General features: G+C 45.5%; 1 protein-coding gene across 1 annotated transcript; it reads right to left on the reverse strand.

Moving 5' to 3' along the window:
* Positions 1 to 1,060: 1,060 nt before the first annotated feature.
* Positions 1,061 to 18,247, reverse strand: LOC116081758 (fructose-1,6-bisphosphatase isozyme 2). Its single transcript, XM_031358420.1, has 7 exons — positions 17,922 to 18,247; positions 14,033 to 14,195; positions 11,986 to 12,078; positions 6,897 to 7,037; positions 5,010 to 5,147; positions 3,698 to 3,817; positions 1,061 to 1,448 (listed from the first exon to the last, which is right to left on the reverse strand). Exons 1-7 carry the CDS (start codon positions 18,089 to 18,091, stop codon positions 1,254 to 1,256), a joined length of 1,020 nt encoding a protein of 339 aa, XP_031214280.1. The 5' UTR covers positions 18,092 to 18,247; the 3' UTR covers positions 1,061 to 1,253.

Below are 18,247 nucleotides of genomic sequence, written 5' to 3' on the forward strand. Positions count from 1 at the left end.
ACTAATGAGTGACTTTTTTGTGGTCAAATATGTAATTTATCCTGAAGACAGAAGCAAGTACTGATATTCTAAGAAAAAGGGGGCATGGATCTCTCAGTTCTTGAGTCAGAATTTTACCCCAGTTGTGTTTTCCCAGGATTTCCCATTTCATGGTCTGAAAATAGTAAATTGCAAAGCCCAAAAAATTTAATGTGTGTATTAGTGTGCTGTTGTGTACTTGCAAATACTTTACAAATTGAATTGTTCAATCCCAAGTTTATGCACATACATAGCAACTATCTTTCAAACAAATTGAAGTTTTAGAGGTATATACTTGTTTACTCTTGACACAAATTGATCAAGGGTGAAGCCATTTGACTAGTTTGACTAGTTTTTTTTTTTTTTTTGTTAAACTCTAGAGCAGTGGTTCTCAACCCGTGGGTCACGACCCCCTTGGAAGTCAAATGACCCTTTCACAGAGAGTTACATCCTCTCTGTATCAAATCTGTATCCTCTCTGTATAAAATCTGATATCCTGCATATCAGATTTTACATTACAATTCATAACACCAGCAAAATTAGTTATGAAGTAGCAACAAAGTAACTACCGTTGGGGGCCACCACCACAAAAGGAACTCTGTTAAATGGCCACAGCATTAGGAAGGGTTGAGAACTGCTACTCTAGGGTCTCATATTTCCCCAAAAATGAACATGCAAAAGTTGAAAGCGGTAAGCATTCAGTTTAGGTATGCAGAAAGGTAACCTCATTTTCTATGTGGTTGCTTGCCATCCAACTCAGACTGAAAGGGGCTTAGTGAGAGACTCAGCATTTGATAGCGTGAGATTCCTAACTCAAAATCTGCCCAACGGAACCATCATGTGCATATGTATCTGCATAGTTTATGTTTGTGGGCAGAGGAAGAACTTCATATACTCCTTGACTGATCCTGTGCCTTTTCCCTGGGGGGTGCGGGGGGTGGGGAGGATGGGTAGCTGCTAGCTCTGAGTTTGAGGAGTGGGAGTCCTTGGCGTATATTGCCCACTTAGGTTGTTGTTCATGACAGAAGACCCATGAAAAAAATTCTTTTTACGTTCACATTTTTATTTCGGCCCTCGGACCATATCTTTACCTCTGGCTTCTAACTCTACCCTTAGCAGCAGGACACTGTTCTGAAAGTCACCTATTGCTCTTGGCTTGTTTACCTTTCCTCCCATCTCCATTGATCATTCATTTGACAAAAACAAAGGGAAGTGGGCTCATGAGTTCAGGCTCACTACCTGCCTGCCTGGTTTCTCTGCACACAGCTGAGGTATTCTTGGACATCCTCCGGGGACCCCAGAATGAGGGGGACTCGCTGGTGAATACTCTCAGGCTTCACGTCCAGTATCGGCTGGGTGCCTGTGGTTGCCATGCCTCCTGCCTGCTCTATGATATAGGCCACGGGATTGCATTCATACAGGAGCCGGAGCTGCAGAACAAGGAAAGAGGACAGGCATATACATTTTTCAAGTGGTCAGACACCTCATCTTCAAGACATGGCCCTAAATACTGAGAGCAGTGTGAGCTGCTGAGCTGTCTGTGTGAATCCTGGGTCTGAGTGTTTTCCTGGGCCCACAGGAGCCTAGGGCGTGGGCTGCTACCCACCTCTGGGTGCTGTGGGCTAGTAACCTCTCGAGAGGCACCGTTGACCAGGTACGTAACTGTCTGGTAACATCTCGGTTTTTCATTTTGTTTGTTTTCTGGCATTAATTATTAATTAATTAATTAATTAATTTTTGATGTTGGTGTTGCTGCTGCTATCTCAAGGATACAAACAAAATGTCTTAAGTCAAGGCTGAAGAGCCAGAGACATTGAAGACACAGCAGGTTCAGACCCTACGGGAAGTGATGAGCACGTTAGCCAAACACTTGGGATGCCTTCAGCAGAGACCCTCGAAATAGCAGACGCCTGACAGAAGACCTAACACGCATGCGCACACTTGGGAGCTAATTTTGTCCCTGATCATCCACAGGAGCAACACTGGCAGTCACTCTGCCTTGACAGCTCAACAAGGCAGATCTTTGTCTTTCTTAGGTGCTTTTAGGCTTCGCTCTTTTCTTCCTCCCTTTCTTTGTCTTGGGGTCTTAAGGACAGGGAGGATTTGAATGTTGGACTGTAAGTCAGACTATAACTAGTTTGTTGATTCAGATCTATTTTAAAAGCTCAACTTTAGCACATAATGCGATTTTAAGGGTGAGGACCTCAGATACCTAGGTTGTACACAAGTAGCCTTCGTCGGAAAAAATTTCTGGTGCTTTGGGTCATATGGTCTCCTTTTCTGGTGAGGGGGCATTTAAGATCTATCACAGCCATATGGGTCAAGCATAGAAAACAAGGATGTAAGAGTGCACACGTGTACATATACACCACACGAACATGCACATAGTCATGCACATGCTCATGCACATAATGATGTGGTCACAGAGAACTAAAACAGAGATCAAGAATCGAGGGTATCTTCCATCTGGATAAGAGTCACGATGCAGTGAACACATCTCTACATGGAATTGCTTGTGTCTTCAGAACACATTTATGTAACTATAGTGGACATTTTTGGGCTCATTTACAGTCATTCTAGTAAACGTGTCTGTGTTCTACCTGCCGGAATTAGGCAGGTGGCAAGTGTGAGTTTATTCAAGAGCTTTACATCTTCTACACAATCTCACTTGATCCTCTGCTGTGCTCCCTCCCTGCCCCCTGCCCATGGCCCTCTTGTGCAGACTTCTCTGTGGTCATGAGGTCAGCAGGTTGGTAAATGTGAGATAAACACAAAGAGAGGTGCCTGATGCATAAACCTGTTTGTGAGACAGTCTTCATTCAGACTCACAGACTGTGATAAATTTATCTTCGCTTTGAATCTGGCACTCCAACAATGGAAATCTCAAAAGTCAGCTTAGAGGACAATGTGCGGCTTCTGTTGGCATGAGGAGCTACCTACCATTTCTATGGCTGGTCAAAATACAGATACATTTCTGTTGGCAGTTGCTGCCATGATAGAAGAATTTGGATCATAAGGCTCCCACTTAATAGTGGCTCTTTTCAATATTGTATCATAAAGCCAATATTGTTACTGGCTCTTCTGGAAGCTACTTTTCTAGAAACATGGAAGGGGGACACATGCAAACCCTCCAAAACAGGTGCAAAGACCAGGCTTACAAAATATTTTTCTCTGGGAAATGGATTGATTCCCTGGGGTCAATGGTCCCAGGTCAGCCAGTGCTGATAAAAATCAGACACAGCCTACAAAAGTGTGAGAGAGAGAGAGAGAGAGAGAGAGAGAGAGAGAGAGAGAGAGAGAAAGCGAGAGATGAACACGTGACTACAGAGAAATGAACACGTGACTATAGAGAGATGAGCATATGACTACAGAGAAAGAGAGAGAGAGAGAGAGAGAGAGAGAGAGAGAGAGACAGAATGAGCACGTGACTATAGCAAATGGGCCTGAAACCAGAGGAGGGGCCCTGAAAGACTTGCCAGTCATAGTCATATCAGCCTTTTCTTCCCCCAAGCTTTGAGAGCTTCAAAACTCACTGAAAGGATCAGACCTTATTTCTCTTCCTCTGTGATCTGCAGGACACATGCCCAGGAGCAGCTCAGTAGCCACATAGCATGCCAGGAGCAGAAGAATCCCCGCAGCTCTCTGACTATCAGGGCAGCCAGTGGATGCAGACAGTTACCTTGCCATTAGGACTCTTCTTGTTGGCTGGGTACATGAAGATTCCTCCGTACACCAGGGTGCGATGCACATCAGCCACCATGGAACCCACGTACCTGGCCCCATAAGGTTCACTGCCATCCTGAAGGGCAAAAGAGGGAGAGATCAGAACCACCAGGCTTAGCAGCTATTCTGCACCAATGCCGGGGTTAGAGGTCAAAGGCCTCTGCATTCCTGGGCCTAGAGAGATGGCTCAATGATTAAAAGCACTGGGTGCTCTTCCAGAGGACCCCAGATGGCAGCACACACCGTCTGCAACTCCAAATCCAGGGGATCCAATGCCCTTTGTTGTCCTCCATTGGCACCAATCATGCAAGTGGTACACAGACCACGTGTAGACAAAACACCCATAAACATATAATAAAATAACTATTTTTAAGAGTTATTCAAAGACCATGTCAGGCAGGGAAGATAGCTAAATTAGGTAAGTGCTTGTATCCAGAAGTTCAGTCCCTAAAACCCACATTAAAAGTGGGGTATGCTTCTAATTCTAGTGCTAGGGAGGTAAAGATTGGTAGATTCCTTGGGATTACTAGACAGCTAGCCTAGCCTCCTTGGCAAGCTCCAGACTGGTGAAAAACAGACAGCACCCAAGGAACTGTGTCCAAGGTATCTTTTGTCACACACACACACACACACACACACACACACACACACACACACCCCTCTATAAACATACACATACCGAAAGAGAGAAAGACAAAGAAAGATTGTGTTGTTGAGCAAGTAGACATTTTTCTCTCTGTTCTCCTCTATACTGTGAGATGGTATGGGGGCAGGGGGCAGCTCAGTCTTTCACTGTTTTTGCAGAATATATCCAAGGACCTGACTTGAAACCCCAGCATCAATAATGGCAGCATAGGATTACCCAAGATTAACAGCAAGATCATGATGATAGCCTGTAAACTGAACTGTCAGATATGATCATAGTCCATCTTAAAGCAGGGTAACTGGGTACCCAATATCTAGAGATTACAGCTTAGCAAACATGACCTGAGAATGGTTCCTTCTGGCTAAAGTTATGAATTCTGAAAATGTGGGTCCTGACAAATTCCTAGAGGGATTAAATTGGGCAGTATTCATTTTAATATATAACTTTTAGGTACAAAGAAGACTGATCATTTATGAAGAAGGGCAGAGCCCATCAGACTCATGCAGACACGAGTTGTAAACACTGGCATCAACCCATTTAAAGAGATGAAGAAGTCACACACATAGCATACCACAGAGATAACCTGCTCCCTGCTGCTGGCCCAGACTGTCTTCAGACTCACCTCAGGGAATTTCTTTCTCTGTACATATTCAGCAGTAGCAGCATCAAAATACTTGGCATAGCCCTCGTTGAGGCTAAAGATTTTCCCTCTCTTCTTAATCCGGATATCTTTTTCCACTAGCACAAATTCTCCAAGAGCCTGAGGAGAAAAGGGACTTCAGGAAGATGACCCATGCCAGGAAATAGAAGCCAGTAGCACATTACACAACAGTCAGAAGATGTTAGAAGACAGCAGCCTGCTAGGAGAACCTGGGCCTTCCCTACAGTCATCTGGAACCTGCCATGTGGTGTCTTCATAAGTGACAGGAAGAATAAAATAATATGCCATCTTCACAGAGGCTCAAGCCGTAATAGAATAAAGAATAAAACAAATCAAAGGAAATAGGCTATGATCTTTTCCCTTTTCCTCCATGTTTTCAATGTCATTTCTTTTTTAAAAAAAAGATTTATTGGCTGGAGAGATAGCTCAGCAGTTAAGAGCACTGACTGTTCTTCCAAAGGTCCTGAGTTCAAATCCCGGCAACCACATAGTAGCTCACAACCATCTGTAATGAGATCTAATGCCCTCTTCTGGGGTGTCTGAAGACAGCTATAATTGTACTCATACATTAAATAAATAAATATTTTTTCAAGACAGGGTTTTTCTGAGTTCCTTAATCTTCCTGCCTGCAAGACACTAGATGAAGATACCCAGTCCTGATTTCACCCACATCTAGACAGCATCTCATCCAGAACTGACCTATTCCTCCTCAAATCCCCCTAAGAATCTCCAGGTGCTGTAACAAACCCACGCAGATCCCTTTCACAACTCTCCCCCCACCCCCTTACAAAGAAGTCCAACTTCTTTTTACTGTGCTCCTGGTTGTCTTTGGCTCTTGATATCAATCAGTCACTGTGAGCATCTTTATTTTGTGATAGCCTGATGTTTAGTTCAACATTTTTATTTGTGTGTGTGTGTGTGTGTGTGTGTGTGTGTATGTTTGTGTGTGTGTGTTCATGTATATGCAAAAAAGCTTAGCATTCCTTTTAAAAAGGCTGCCTTTACCCAAGGTTTTCTTCCTTTGGTCAGGACTATGCCGTCACAGTTCTCATCTGTCCAGAGACCATGCCTCTTCCTTTCCTACTGCAGGACACTCTGTCATCATGAAGAACGTAGAGAATAACACAGTACCGAAAGGAACCATTTTCTACTCACTCTCCGTATTGTGGAATTCCTGCACAGTGGCATAAAATTCTCCAGGCTCTTGCTGTCCTCAAGGGAAACCACTAGTCATGTGGGCCCTACTTTAATTAATATGTTAAGTAATATAAAATCCCCTTCTTTCATTTATACTGGCCATACTTCAAGGGCTCAGTCACCACAGAAGTAGGCTGACGTGGGGTGGCTAGAATACAGAACCCATCATCTCACAGGGGCTTAGAAACGGGGCTGCTCTAAGGATCTGCAGTCTCATCTGGACATGGGTCTGGGACTGTTACCTCTCGATGCTCTGTAAACAGGGGGAACGTATTTGTGCAAAAGAAACTCTGCTCCAGAAGCTACACGAAAGGAGGCTGAAGGTCCTCACCCAAAAGAAAGGATAAACATCCGAAGAGATATATTTAACATGATTTATACATCCAGGACCCAGTAGATATGAACAATTTTATGGTTTTGTGTTTCTGTTAAAATAACTTACTTATACAAAATGTTGCATGAGGTCTTTCATATTGTTCATGATAGAGTTCTCTAACTCTATAGACAAGTACTCAGAATGACTGGGACATTTTTCTATGGAACAAGAATCCAAACACAGGAGCCCATGGAGCCCTCAAGAACAAACAAAGCAAAAAACAAGAACAACAAGAAAAACAAAAAAGAACAAACAACGCTGTATTCAGTGCCTACCGGGTCCAGCATGAAGAGATCCACTCCTTGCCCTGTGGAAAGAGCCACCAGGGTTGCACTACCATACAGTGCGTAACCTGCAGCCACGATGTTGCGGCCAGGCTGCAAAGCATCCTTCTCAGAAGGCTCATCCTCTGTGGTCTGTGGAAGACAAGAGGAAATGCACAGTGCGTTGTGCCTAGAGAGTCCTTCCTTCACAGGGAGCTGCTCCCCAGAGCTCCTGAACAGAGCGAGAAATTTTTCAAAAAGCCTGTAACCCTTGCCCATTTTTGCCTGTTGCAATTGCTTTTCACATATCTCAGCCGGTAAGCATCGTCAACCCTTGTCCTCGAAAGGAAAGTTGAGATTAACTCTTTCATCTCCACCTATTTGGCTGCTGTTAGAAACTGTGTATGAAGTGGCCTTAGCTCCAAAGGCTCATGTGTAAATAGAGGCTTGGTGCTCAGCTCACAGAATTGTGTGGGGACATTCGGGAAACTTTGCAGTGTTGGACAGAACATCTTCATTAATGTGTTTGCAGTCTACCTTTCATCAGAGACATCAGAAGAGGGGCACAGAGGAAGGAGGCCAACAGGATTATGACTTTGATGGCCCTCTCTTTTCACTCTTTATATCTCTCTCTGGTTCCTGTCCTCCATCACATGAAGAATCTTCTCCAGTGTACTGACTGGTTTTGTGTGCCAACTTGACACAAGCTGGAGTTATCACAGAGAAGGGAGCTTCAATTGGGGAAATGCCTCCATGAGATCCAGCTGTGGGGCATTTTCTCAATTAGTGATCAAGGGGGTAGGGCCCCTTGTGGGTGGTGCCATCCCTGGGCTGGAAGTCTTGTGTTCTATAAGAGAGCAGGCTGAGCAAGCCAGGGGAAGCAAGCCAGCCAGGAACATCTCTCCATGGCCTCTGCATCAGCTCCTGCTTCCTGACCTGCTTGAGTTCCAGTCCTGACTTCCTCTGGTGATCAACAGCAATGTGGAATTAAGCTGAATAAATCCTTTCCTCCCCAACTTGCTTCTTTGTGCAGGAATAGAAACCCTGACTAAGACATCCAGCATGCACTCCCACCATGATGATGTCTGTCCAAGTGCATGGTGCCAAGCAACCACAGATGGAATCCTCTGAAACCTACAGCCAAGGCAAAGCCTTCTTCCTCCCTGGGAAGTATTCTATCAGGAGTTTGGTCACCATGGTGAAATGATAACATAGCCACCTCATGTTTAAAACATATACTTGGACATGGATGGTATGTACTCACTAATAAGTGCATATTAGCCAAAAAAATAAAAAAGTACAGAATACCCAGGATACAATCCACAGAGCTCAAGAAGGTTAACAAGCAGAAGTGGAAGGGAGGAGAAAGCAATCACGAAGGATGGGATGGAGGGGAGAGGGAACAGGGTAGGTAAGGGGGGGAACATAATCAGGTATTGGAGGGGAGACAGGACTGAAGCCCTGAGGGCCAGCAGAAAGAATGGAAATATGTAACCTTAGGAGATAGGAAGTGGGGGGGGGCCTCTAGAATGTACCAGAGATGTGGGAGGTGAGACACTCTCAGGACTCAAAGGGAGGGGACCTTGGATGAAGTGCTCTACAGTGGGGAGGGGGAACTTGTAGAGTCCACCTCCAGTGGAGGGAGAGATGGGGTTGCCATTCTACAATTAAAAACTCTGATCCAGTATTGTTCCTGTCTAAAGGAACTGCAGGAACAAAAATGGAGAAGAGCATGAGAAAAAGGAGGTCCAGTGACCGGTCCAAATTGGGATCCATCTCAAGAGGAGGCCCCAGGGCCTGACACTGTTACTGATGCCATTGTGTGCTTGCAGACAGGAGCCTAGCATGGCTGCCCTCCAAGAGGCTCAACAAGCGGCTGAAAGTCAGATGCAGATACTAGCACCCAACCAATGGACAGAAGCTGGGGACCTCTGTGGTTAAATTGGAGAGAAGCTAGAAGAAGCTGAGGAGGAGGGTGGCCCCATGGGAAGACTAGCAGTCTCAACTAACCTGGATCCCCGAGATCTTTCAGACACTGAGCCACCAACCAGGCACCATACAGCAGCTGATTTGAGGCCCTTGACAAATATACAGCAGAGGACTGCCTGGTCTGGCCTCATTGTGAGAAGATGCACCTAACCCTCGAGATACTTGAGGCCCAGGGAGTGGGGAGGTCTAGTGGCGTAGGGTGGAAGGGTGGGGTCATCCTCTTGGAGACAGGGTGGGGTGTGGAGGAGGTATGAGATGGGGAGAGGTCGAGGATGGGGCAGATCAGGAGGGGGATGAAGACTGGACTATAGAAAAGGATTAAAGAATAAAAAGAAAAAAGGTATTTATTTCAGTGGTTATGGGATGCTGCACAGTGGACAAAATGGGATGACTCAGGAACAATTCTGAGCTGCAGAGAGCACATCCAGAGGAAGGGAGTTACTGGCTCATGAACAGCTCAGACTGAAAGCCAGAACCAAGGCTGCTGCTCTTGTGTCTCTGTGGGAATATCTGCTCTTGAATACTTTCAAGAGCACTATGAGATGATCAAGTCACCCCCTCCCTTGTAATTCCCACAAGCCATATCCCTAACTCACTACAGTGATCTCTACTCAGCAGCCCTACAAGGGAGATAACACTATTATCTCCACATTACAAATGAAGAGTTTGGAGCTTCAATAGTTGAAAAGCTTGAACAACATCATGCAGAGCTGAAAATGTTTTGGTTAATAGAAACTTAGAAGCTATTAAGTATTTCTTCCTCAGCATTTCCCCCACATGTGTGTGTGTGTGTGTGTGTGTGTGTGTGTGTGTGTGTGTATGTGTGTGTGTGTGTCTGTGTGTGAAGGCCAGAGGACACCCGAGGTTTATCCTCATGAACCCTGTCAACCTCCTTTGAGACAACACCTCTCATTGGCTTGGAGCTCACCAATTAGGCTATAGTGATTGGCCAGCAAACCCTAAGCACCTTCCTGTCTCCACTGCACAAGCACTAGGATTTCAAGTATATTCCACCATACCTCACATTTTTATGTGGGTCCATGGGGTTACAGTCAGGTCTTCATGTTTGTGACTCATACACTTTTGCCTACTGACTGTAGCCCCAACCCCAGCCCAACATTCTGACTTTATAATTTGGTGTTCCAGATACCTGATGGTATAATCAAGCATGTCTTCTTTGATGCCTAGCACACCCTCATTAGTGTGTTTGATGTCTACCTTTTCTTTCGAAATATAATCTAAGGAGACCCATGGTTATTTGGACTGGCCATCAGAACCTGTGCTTTATTTTAAAATTTAAGGAAAAATCCTTGTGTCTGAGTCTCTCTAAATTCAAGCATGATGGCTATATGCTGTGAATAATAACTCCTTTGTTTCTAACACAGTTGGTCTTCACATGTTAAAGGCTGCAAGGATAGAGTTGGGAAACCCATTTAAGTTGTCATCCTGCCATTACTGACTCAGTGAGCTACACTGAGTTAATTCTCCTTCTCTGTCCTTCTACTGCTCCTCAATCAAAGAGTTGCAGCATCAGTCTGTATGCACACCCTGGGACTGAGGCAAAGACTTAGCCCAGATGTGGTGGTTATCAACTCAACACATCTGGGAAGAAAGAACTTCAGTTGAAGAAGTGCCTCCATCAAATTGGCATGTGGGGATGTCTTCTTGACTGTTAATTGACGGAGGAGGACCCAGCTCACTGGGTATGACATTATCCCTGGGCAGGCAAGCTTGGGTTACATAAGGAATATAGCAGAGCAAGCCAGGTGGGTGAGCCAGTAAGCAGTATTACCCTATGATCTATACTTTATTTTCTATCTCCAGGGTCCTGCCTTGAGTAAGGTAGTAACCTTATCTTCCCTCAGTGATAAGCTGTAAGATGAGATGACCCCTTTCCTTCCAAGTTGTCCTGATAATATTAGTCCAGTCTAATAAAATGAAAGCTTGAACTTACTTGGCTTTCAAAGGCAAATCAAGGAGAGTGAAGCAATGGCAAGGAGGGGCTATCTTAGAGATTCTGAGAGAAAGCCATGGGACCTTTGTGAACTTTGAAACTGAAGAAGTCACAGACCAAATACAGGCAGCTTCCAGAAGCTGAAAAGGACTCCTACCAAAGAGGGAAAGACTTCCAATGTACTACAAAATGGAACTGAACTCCACCATCAACCAAAGCTCACGTTATCCTAAGCTCACCTGGAAGCAAATTCTTCCCAGTCCCCCTCAGCTTCTAGCTACTGATGAGATCAGATTGGCTGGTTTATGAACCCTAAGTAGATACAGCTGGCAATCCTCCTCTGATTAGGCATACAGATAATCAATTAGGTATTCCAAACCTTCTCTGATTTAGTGAACAGATAATCAACAGGTGTTTTAAATCTCCAAGAGGCTTAAAGTACACAGCAGCAACAGAAAACTAACAGTAAGCATTGAGTCTCACTCAGAAGTAGAGGATGTGTGTGCTTAGAGCCTAGTGAAAATGGGGTATCCCTCCTATTACTATCCCTACTATTACTCATGGTGGCACATGCCTGTAACTCCAGCATCCAGGGCCATAAGGCAAGAATACTGTAAATTCAAGGCCAGCCAGAACTACCTGGGAAGGCACTGCTTAAAATAAATAAATAAAATCCTCTAATATCTGAAACTTTTTAAGTACCAATATGAGCTCATAGATGGCAAATGCTATACCTGACCCAGGGTTGCAGGGTAAGAGTACTCTAAAACATATATTGTATAAAGTTACATGCAGGTGGCAGATACAAGGTCTACGAGAAACACAATCGAGTTTTGTGTTCATCCCCAAGACAACTCATGTATTTGGAAAAATTTCAAAATCAGAAGTCCCAATAGTTCTGCCCCTTAGCATTTTGAATGAAGGATATTCAGTTCCATCCAGACAATCAGAACAAGGTCCCAATGGGAGCCCTGCCATTTTGCTCTCCCAGGGGAATGCTGGGAAGAAGGTAGATGGAGATTCCCAGTGAAGATTGCAAGATAGGGAGAAGCGAGAGGTGTTTCTGGAGTTGCCTATAGTGCTTTGTCTAGTGAGTGGAAGAAAAGACAGGCCTCCAGACTAGGTACTAAATGGGAAGATGCCAGCCTGTCCACTTACCTTTCTGTAGATAGCAAATATAGTTCCAATGGAGGCCAGGCAGTCAATGTTTGAAGATCCATCCAGTGGGTCAAAGCATACCACATATTTCCCCTAGTTCACAGAGAGAAAAGCACCCAGTCAACACACCTACTTATGGGCCCAATTGTTCTGTGTTAGAGCTGCATGTGACGGATGTCTGTCCCAACAAGAGATTTAGACCCCATGGGCCTTCCATTTCTGCAATGTCAACAGCCATTGCTTGTGGACATAGCTCAACAGGTATCTGTTATGTGTCCGGTGTATGCTGAAAAATACACTAGCAACCCCTTGCTGTTTGGCTCCGGTAGTGGAACTGATGTTCAAACGCAAAGACACAATCCGCAGGCAAATGCTGTAGAGATGAGCTAAGCCGGTGAGTGTGCGGAAAGCAGGCAGAGCTAACATCTGATGACAGACCTGACTGAGATTAAGGAAAGTGGGCAAACAGAGAATTAGGCAGAAGAATGCGAGACAAGCAGATATTTGAGTCTCCTGGCATAGAAAGTGGTTAGAATATATTCAAGCATATGTAGTCAATGAAAATTGAAGATGGAGATGGGTGAGAGCCACTCTACTTCAAGTTTAAAGATGAAGATAACAAAAGTCAGACAGGTGTAAAGGGCTTAATAAACTTGGCTTTACTCTATCTTTTCAGTCTTTCTCCCAATTACAAAGAAATAGCCCTGTCCCCAATACTCAATGAATGTGACAAGGGACCAGTCGCTCGGCACACAACACAGTGCTTATCTTTTGCTTCTCTCTTGCTGTGATAAAACACTCTGGTCAAAATCAGCTTTGTGGGGAAAGAGTTTATTTCAATTTCCACCTCCAAGGTCACACAAAGTCATTACTGAGGAAATCCCAGGTAGGAACCCAAGGCAGACACTGAAGCAGAGATGTGGAGGGGTGCTGCTTACTGGCCGGCAAACCTCATGGCTTGCTCAGCCGGCTTTTCTGTACAAGTCAGGACCATCCTCCTAGAGATAGCACAGCCCATGGTGGGCTGGGCCCTCTCACATCAATCATAAGTTAAGAAACTGCCACAGACCTGTCCCCAGGCCAATCTGATGGAGGTGGTTCCTCAATTGTGACCCTCTCTTCCCAGGTGACTCTAGTTTGGGTCAAGTTGACAAAAACTAACCAGAACAGTATTGTGGCTGAATGTTGACTGAACTTTTGACCACAGGCAAACTTCAGTCTTTAATAAGAAGCTATGAGGGGCTGGCGAGATGGCTCAGCGGGTAAGAGCACTGACTGCTCTTTCTGAAGGTCCTGAGTTCAAATCCCAGCAACCACATGGTGGCTCACAACCATCCATAGTGAGATCTGACGCCCTCTTCTGGTGTGTCTGAAATCAGCTACAGTGTACTTATTTATAATAATAAATAAATCTTGGGGCTGGAGCAAACAGAGACTGAGCGAGCACGGCCGACCAGAGCGAGCAATGAAGGCTCACAACCATCTGTACAGCTACAGTGTACACATATACAAAAATAAATAAAAATCTTTAAAAAAATAAGTCGCTGTGAATCTGCTGAATGTAAGCCCTCTCCATGTGCAAACTCTGCCAAGGGCACAGGATTATTATGAAGTGTTCCCTGGATTAGTCTATTTGCCAGGCTAACCTATTTGGGAAGAGCCACACCCTCCAAGGAATTGCAGCTCTCTTCAGGACATGGGAAGAGAAGGCCATAGATAAGAAATCATGGGGTGCTGAATCAGAGACTGCATTGTACAGTTCTTGTTCAAAAGACTTCCCCAAATAAATCCTTCTTATCCCTGGACTCTTCAAGTCCACGTTCATTCAAATGACGCCAAGGCCTGTTGAGTGATGCACTGGGTGACATATACCCCTAAGGTCATGAGGCCACAAAGGATTCCCAACTAAAGAACCGAGAAACTCTTTGTTTCCAGAAAACTAATGTCCCAAAATAGAAGACAAACCCAGAGCAAACTAACCCGTTCTCTCAGCCCAGGAGCGCCATCTACTGCTGACAGGAGACACTGCAGCCAGCCCTTGACTCACCCTCCTCTCCGTGGCTGTGATCACCGCCTCTTTATTCTCTTCTGAGACAAGCACGCAGGTGCTGTAGGAAGACTGGAGCATGTTGATGACCAGGGAATTGGATAGCACGTCCAATTTCTTCACCTCATCTCCTGTCACATTCACGCTCCCCGCAATCCCATACCTAAGAAGACAGGGTAGATTAAGTCCCAAAAGGACCCTTAGCCCCAGCAAAGAACACGCAGAGCCCAAACCAACAGTACACTTACCCTTCTCTCCTGCGCCTCTTCCATCTCCAAATTATAAATACATAGGGAGTGTGCTATGACTCAAAGCAGTGATACTCAATGGTACTTCCTTTACACCTTGGGGACATTGTCATATCTACTTGGTCTTCCAAGGAAGTTGGCCAGATTCAGCCCCCTCACTAAAATGCAGACTCCTGCTTGGCACTGGTGGCTAGAGGAAATGGGAGAGCCCCTAAAAGTAGGCATATCATGATAACTAAGGATGCCAAAGAGTGAATGGTCAGAGCTTTTCTACACTGGAACATCAAGTGTCAACTTCAAACTTCTCTACAGAGGCTGGTGTTTTAAAGCCATAATATACAGTGATCTCCTTCCTTCTCACACCTCAAGCCTTCAGGACATCCCCAATAACCTCGGTCTCATCTCACTCTGGCTGCTTTAATTCTGTCAGTTTGAAGCGAATTAGAGTTGCCTGGGAAGAAGAAACCTCAGTTGAGGAATTGCCTCATAAGATTGGCCTGTGGAAACCTCTATTTTCTTTATTAATGACTGGTGTGGGAGGGCCCAGCCAACAGTGGATGCTTTCACCCCTGGGCAGGTGGTGCTGGCTTCTATCAGGCTGAGCCATGAAGAGCAAGCCAGTCAACAGCATTCTCTGTAGCTTCTGCTTCAGTTCCTGCCTCTGGGTCCCTGCCCTGAGTCCCTGCTCTGATCTCCCCCACGACGGACTGCATGCTGTAAGATGGAATAAACCCTTTCCTCCTCCAAGTTACTTTTGGTCATGGTGTTTATCACAGCAATGGGGAAGCTAACTAACCCACACTCAGAGCCGGGTCCTTATGTGGGTGTCAGGCATGATGGCATACCACACCATCCTGTTAGATCAGCCTCAGAATGTCTACCTCTCACCACAGCAGTAAGACTGTCAAATCCTGCCTGAGTTGCTTCAACTCCACTAGCATAAACACCCTGCTTCTTCCAACTCCCAGGTATCTGTTCCTCTCCTCATCTCTGCTTCTGCCATTCTGAAATGTCCTCAGGCTTTCGTGGCAAGCACTTCACCAGTCAATCCAGTCATCCAGCCATCCTTCTAGCCTCTGAATGGGCTCTCAAAGGGACCTTTGACTACCTGAAAGGATGTATGTAAAAGCCACAGCCTGGAAACCCCACTGTTCAAGAGAAAAACAGAAACACACTTCATGTACAAATTGCTCTGAGTTATGAATGTTCTGTCTGCATGTACACCTGCAGGCCAGAAGAGGGCATCAGATGTTGTGAGCCACCAGTAGGTGCTGGGAATTGAACTTATGATCTCTGTAACAGCAGCCAGTGCTCAGTGCTCAGTAGGTAGGAGGAGTGTGCTGCCTCCTACCTACCCTGCGATGTCCTCATGATGGTGCAAGATTTCTTTCATCGTCATCTACTTGCATCATCTACTTGACAAGGGTCAGGTCTTGCAACCTGTATTCCTATAGTCCATGCACAATAAACGTTTGCTGAACTATAGAGAAGAGGTGGCCAAAAAGAATAAATAAAAAGCCATTTTCCATCTTCTCTCTATTTTAATTCCATTTATTTGTTGAAGAAATCCTCAGGTGATTCGAACAGGTGGCTCTAGTTGAGAGCCGTTTATGGATGCTAACCTCCATAAAAAACATCCCCTCTCCTCCCTGACTGACAGCCTCCCCTCCCACTTTACTCCCATCCAGAACTTGATGTATGGTATGGTGAGTCTTGGGAAACAACCTCGTGTCAAACAGCATGACCTCAAAGGCTGCTACCCCTTGGTTCAAGACAGCAGCCCGTAAGCAGACAATGAGAACAATTAAAGTGAATTGCTCTGCCGTCAGGATCACAGCCTCATTCCTAAGCAGCTGCTGCTGGGGAATGAAGAGCTGAGCAAATTCGTCTAGCCTGCCATCTACTGGCCATGTGTATGAATGCTGCCCAACACATTTGTAAACTATGACATCCTGTCACGATGCCAAAAGGCTGGACACAGCTGCACGGGACAAGGCCAGGACACCTGCAGTCCCTGTTTCACCAGCCTTGGCTGCTCTCTGTGTGAGGAGGATAGGATTTTCCAGGGACCTAGAACCCTGTCTGGCACCACTTCCAGGGCTGAGCCTGCCACCTAGTGATCCATCACCATATAGGCCAGCCTTTAAATGTCTTCTCAAATGGTCTCAGAACCATAGTAGCTAAGAGTGGAGCATGTCTTGAGTATTTATCACAGGGCCTGGAACTGACAGAACCACAGTCACAATGACTTATTAACCCTTATAACAGCCCTTTGTATTAAATTAAAACCATTAGTACCCCTCAGATTCACAAACATGGAGGTCTTAGTGAGAAATAAACCATATTCCACTGCCACAAGGTAAGAAAACCCAAGTTAAATAAAGCACTTAACTATCTAGTCCCTAACGGCCCTTGGTCAGATGCTGGACCGCTGAGAAGCAAATTGTGACAGATACACAAGGAGCCCTGCCAAGAGAGAGGCTGTGGAGCAGAGAGGCCTGCACAGAGGAGGGGTAAAAGTATGGGTGAAAGTCCTGAGTGGTCACAGGAAACCATCCTAGTTATAGCTGAGCTGGTGGGACACAGGAGCAGCAAAGATGCTATCTAATATTACTCACACAGGGATGATCATCACACATGCAGGCACCTCACATTCTGGAAGCCTGTTCTTAAAGGCTGCAAGCCGTTCTTGCCAAATGAGGTAATCACACAGTTAAGGGAAAGCACAGGCAAGGCAAAGAGCCAATCATCTTTTACTTGGGTCCTGCTACCTGTTCCTAAACATTTACATAGTAAGCTCCATGGTGCTTTTATGACTGCAATTATGAAATTAATGCTGTCACAGTTTGGGAATAAAGGCACCACATGGTTGAGAATAAACATTTTAAATAGGTGGACTTTGTTGGCTTTTTTTGGGGGTCCCTGCCCTGCCACTCAGCCTCTCCCTCCCCCATGTATGTTCCTTCAACTTCAGAGAGGCCCTTCACTGGAATCAAAATGGAAGTCCAAAGGAGGTGATTTCTTTTCATCATGCCTTAAAACCGGACTCCTGGCTGTGGCCACCAGCAACTCCAGCATGAATGCTGGCCCTGTTCTGCAAAAGAGAACCAAGCAAAGGTTCTCTGTTGTGCCTGCCCCAGGCCAACTTGTCCAGATTCCTGAGCACCACGTGAAGATGAAGAAAACTGAACCAGGTTCTTTCCATAACAGCAAAGCCCCCTTAATCCATGTTCTGGTGATTTCTACCCCACACTACTGACAGAGGTCATGACAACTGAACACCTGTACGGAAGGTGAGGTGGGGAGGAAGGCATCAAAACACATTTTAAATTAAGAATCACATCTGTGCAAATACAAGTAATGAGAATTCTATATAGGTTTTGAGGCCACAAGCTATAGTATTACCATTCTAACCCATAGTAACCGGTAGTCACACTTTTCTCTGCCAGTTTGTTGCTAAGCAGTGTTCCCCTTTCCTGGCAAAACATGCCAAAGGCTGCTTTATCAAAGCATACATAAAGAATTTAAATGCAGAATCCTTAAGGCACAAAAAGCAAATTAGCTTTGGACCCAGCCTCTATCGCTAGCACCGGTCTGTGGCTTCCAACTTGGGTTGCCTGCGCATGCTCTCCAGGACTTACAGGTTGGCCAGGCCCGCCTTGCGCACAGCGGAAGAGATGGCTTTAATGGCAGTCAGCATCGAGTTGAGCAGTTGGGTGAGTTCTCCGGTCCCTTTGGCCTGTCGCCCCTTTTCCATAACGTAACGAGTCAGGGTCAGCATGTCTGTCTCAAAAGGACTTCTGTCCGTCATTGTGGCAAATGAGACCTCAAAGCTTCCCTTCCCTCCTTGTGGGAATCCTTGCTCTCTCAAGGCAGCAGCCTCACAGCCTACGCGCTGAAGACACACCTGCACTTGACTGTGCCAAAGTCCAAGGGAGAAGAACCCCAGCCCACGTGACTCAGATAG

The sequence above is a fragment of the Mastomys coucha genome, unplaced genomic scaffold, assembly GCF_008632895.1.
Source record: "Mastomys coucha isolate ucsf_1 unplaced genomic scaffold, UCSF_Mcou_1 pScaffold7, whole genome shotgun sequence".
Lineage (NCBI taxonomy): Eukaryota > Metazoa > Chordata > Mammalia > Rodentia > Muridae > Mastomys > Mastomys coucha.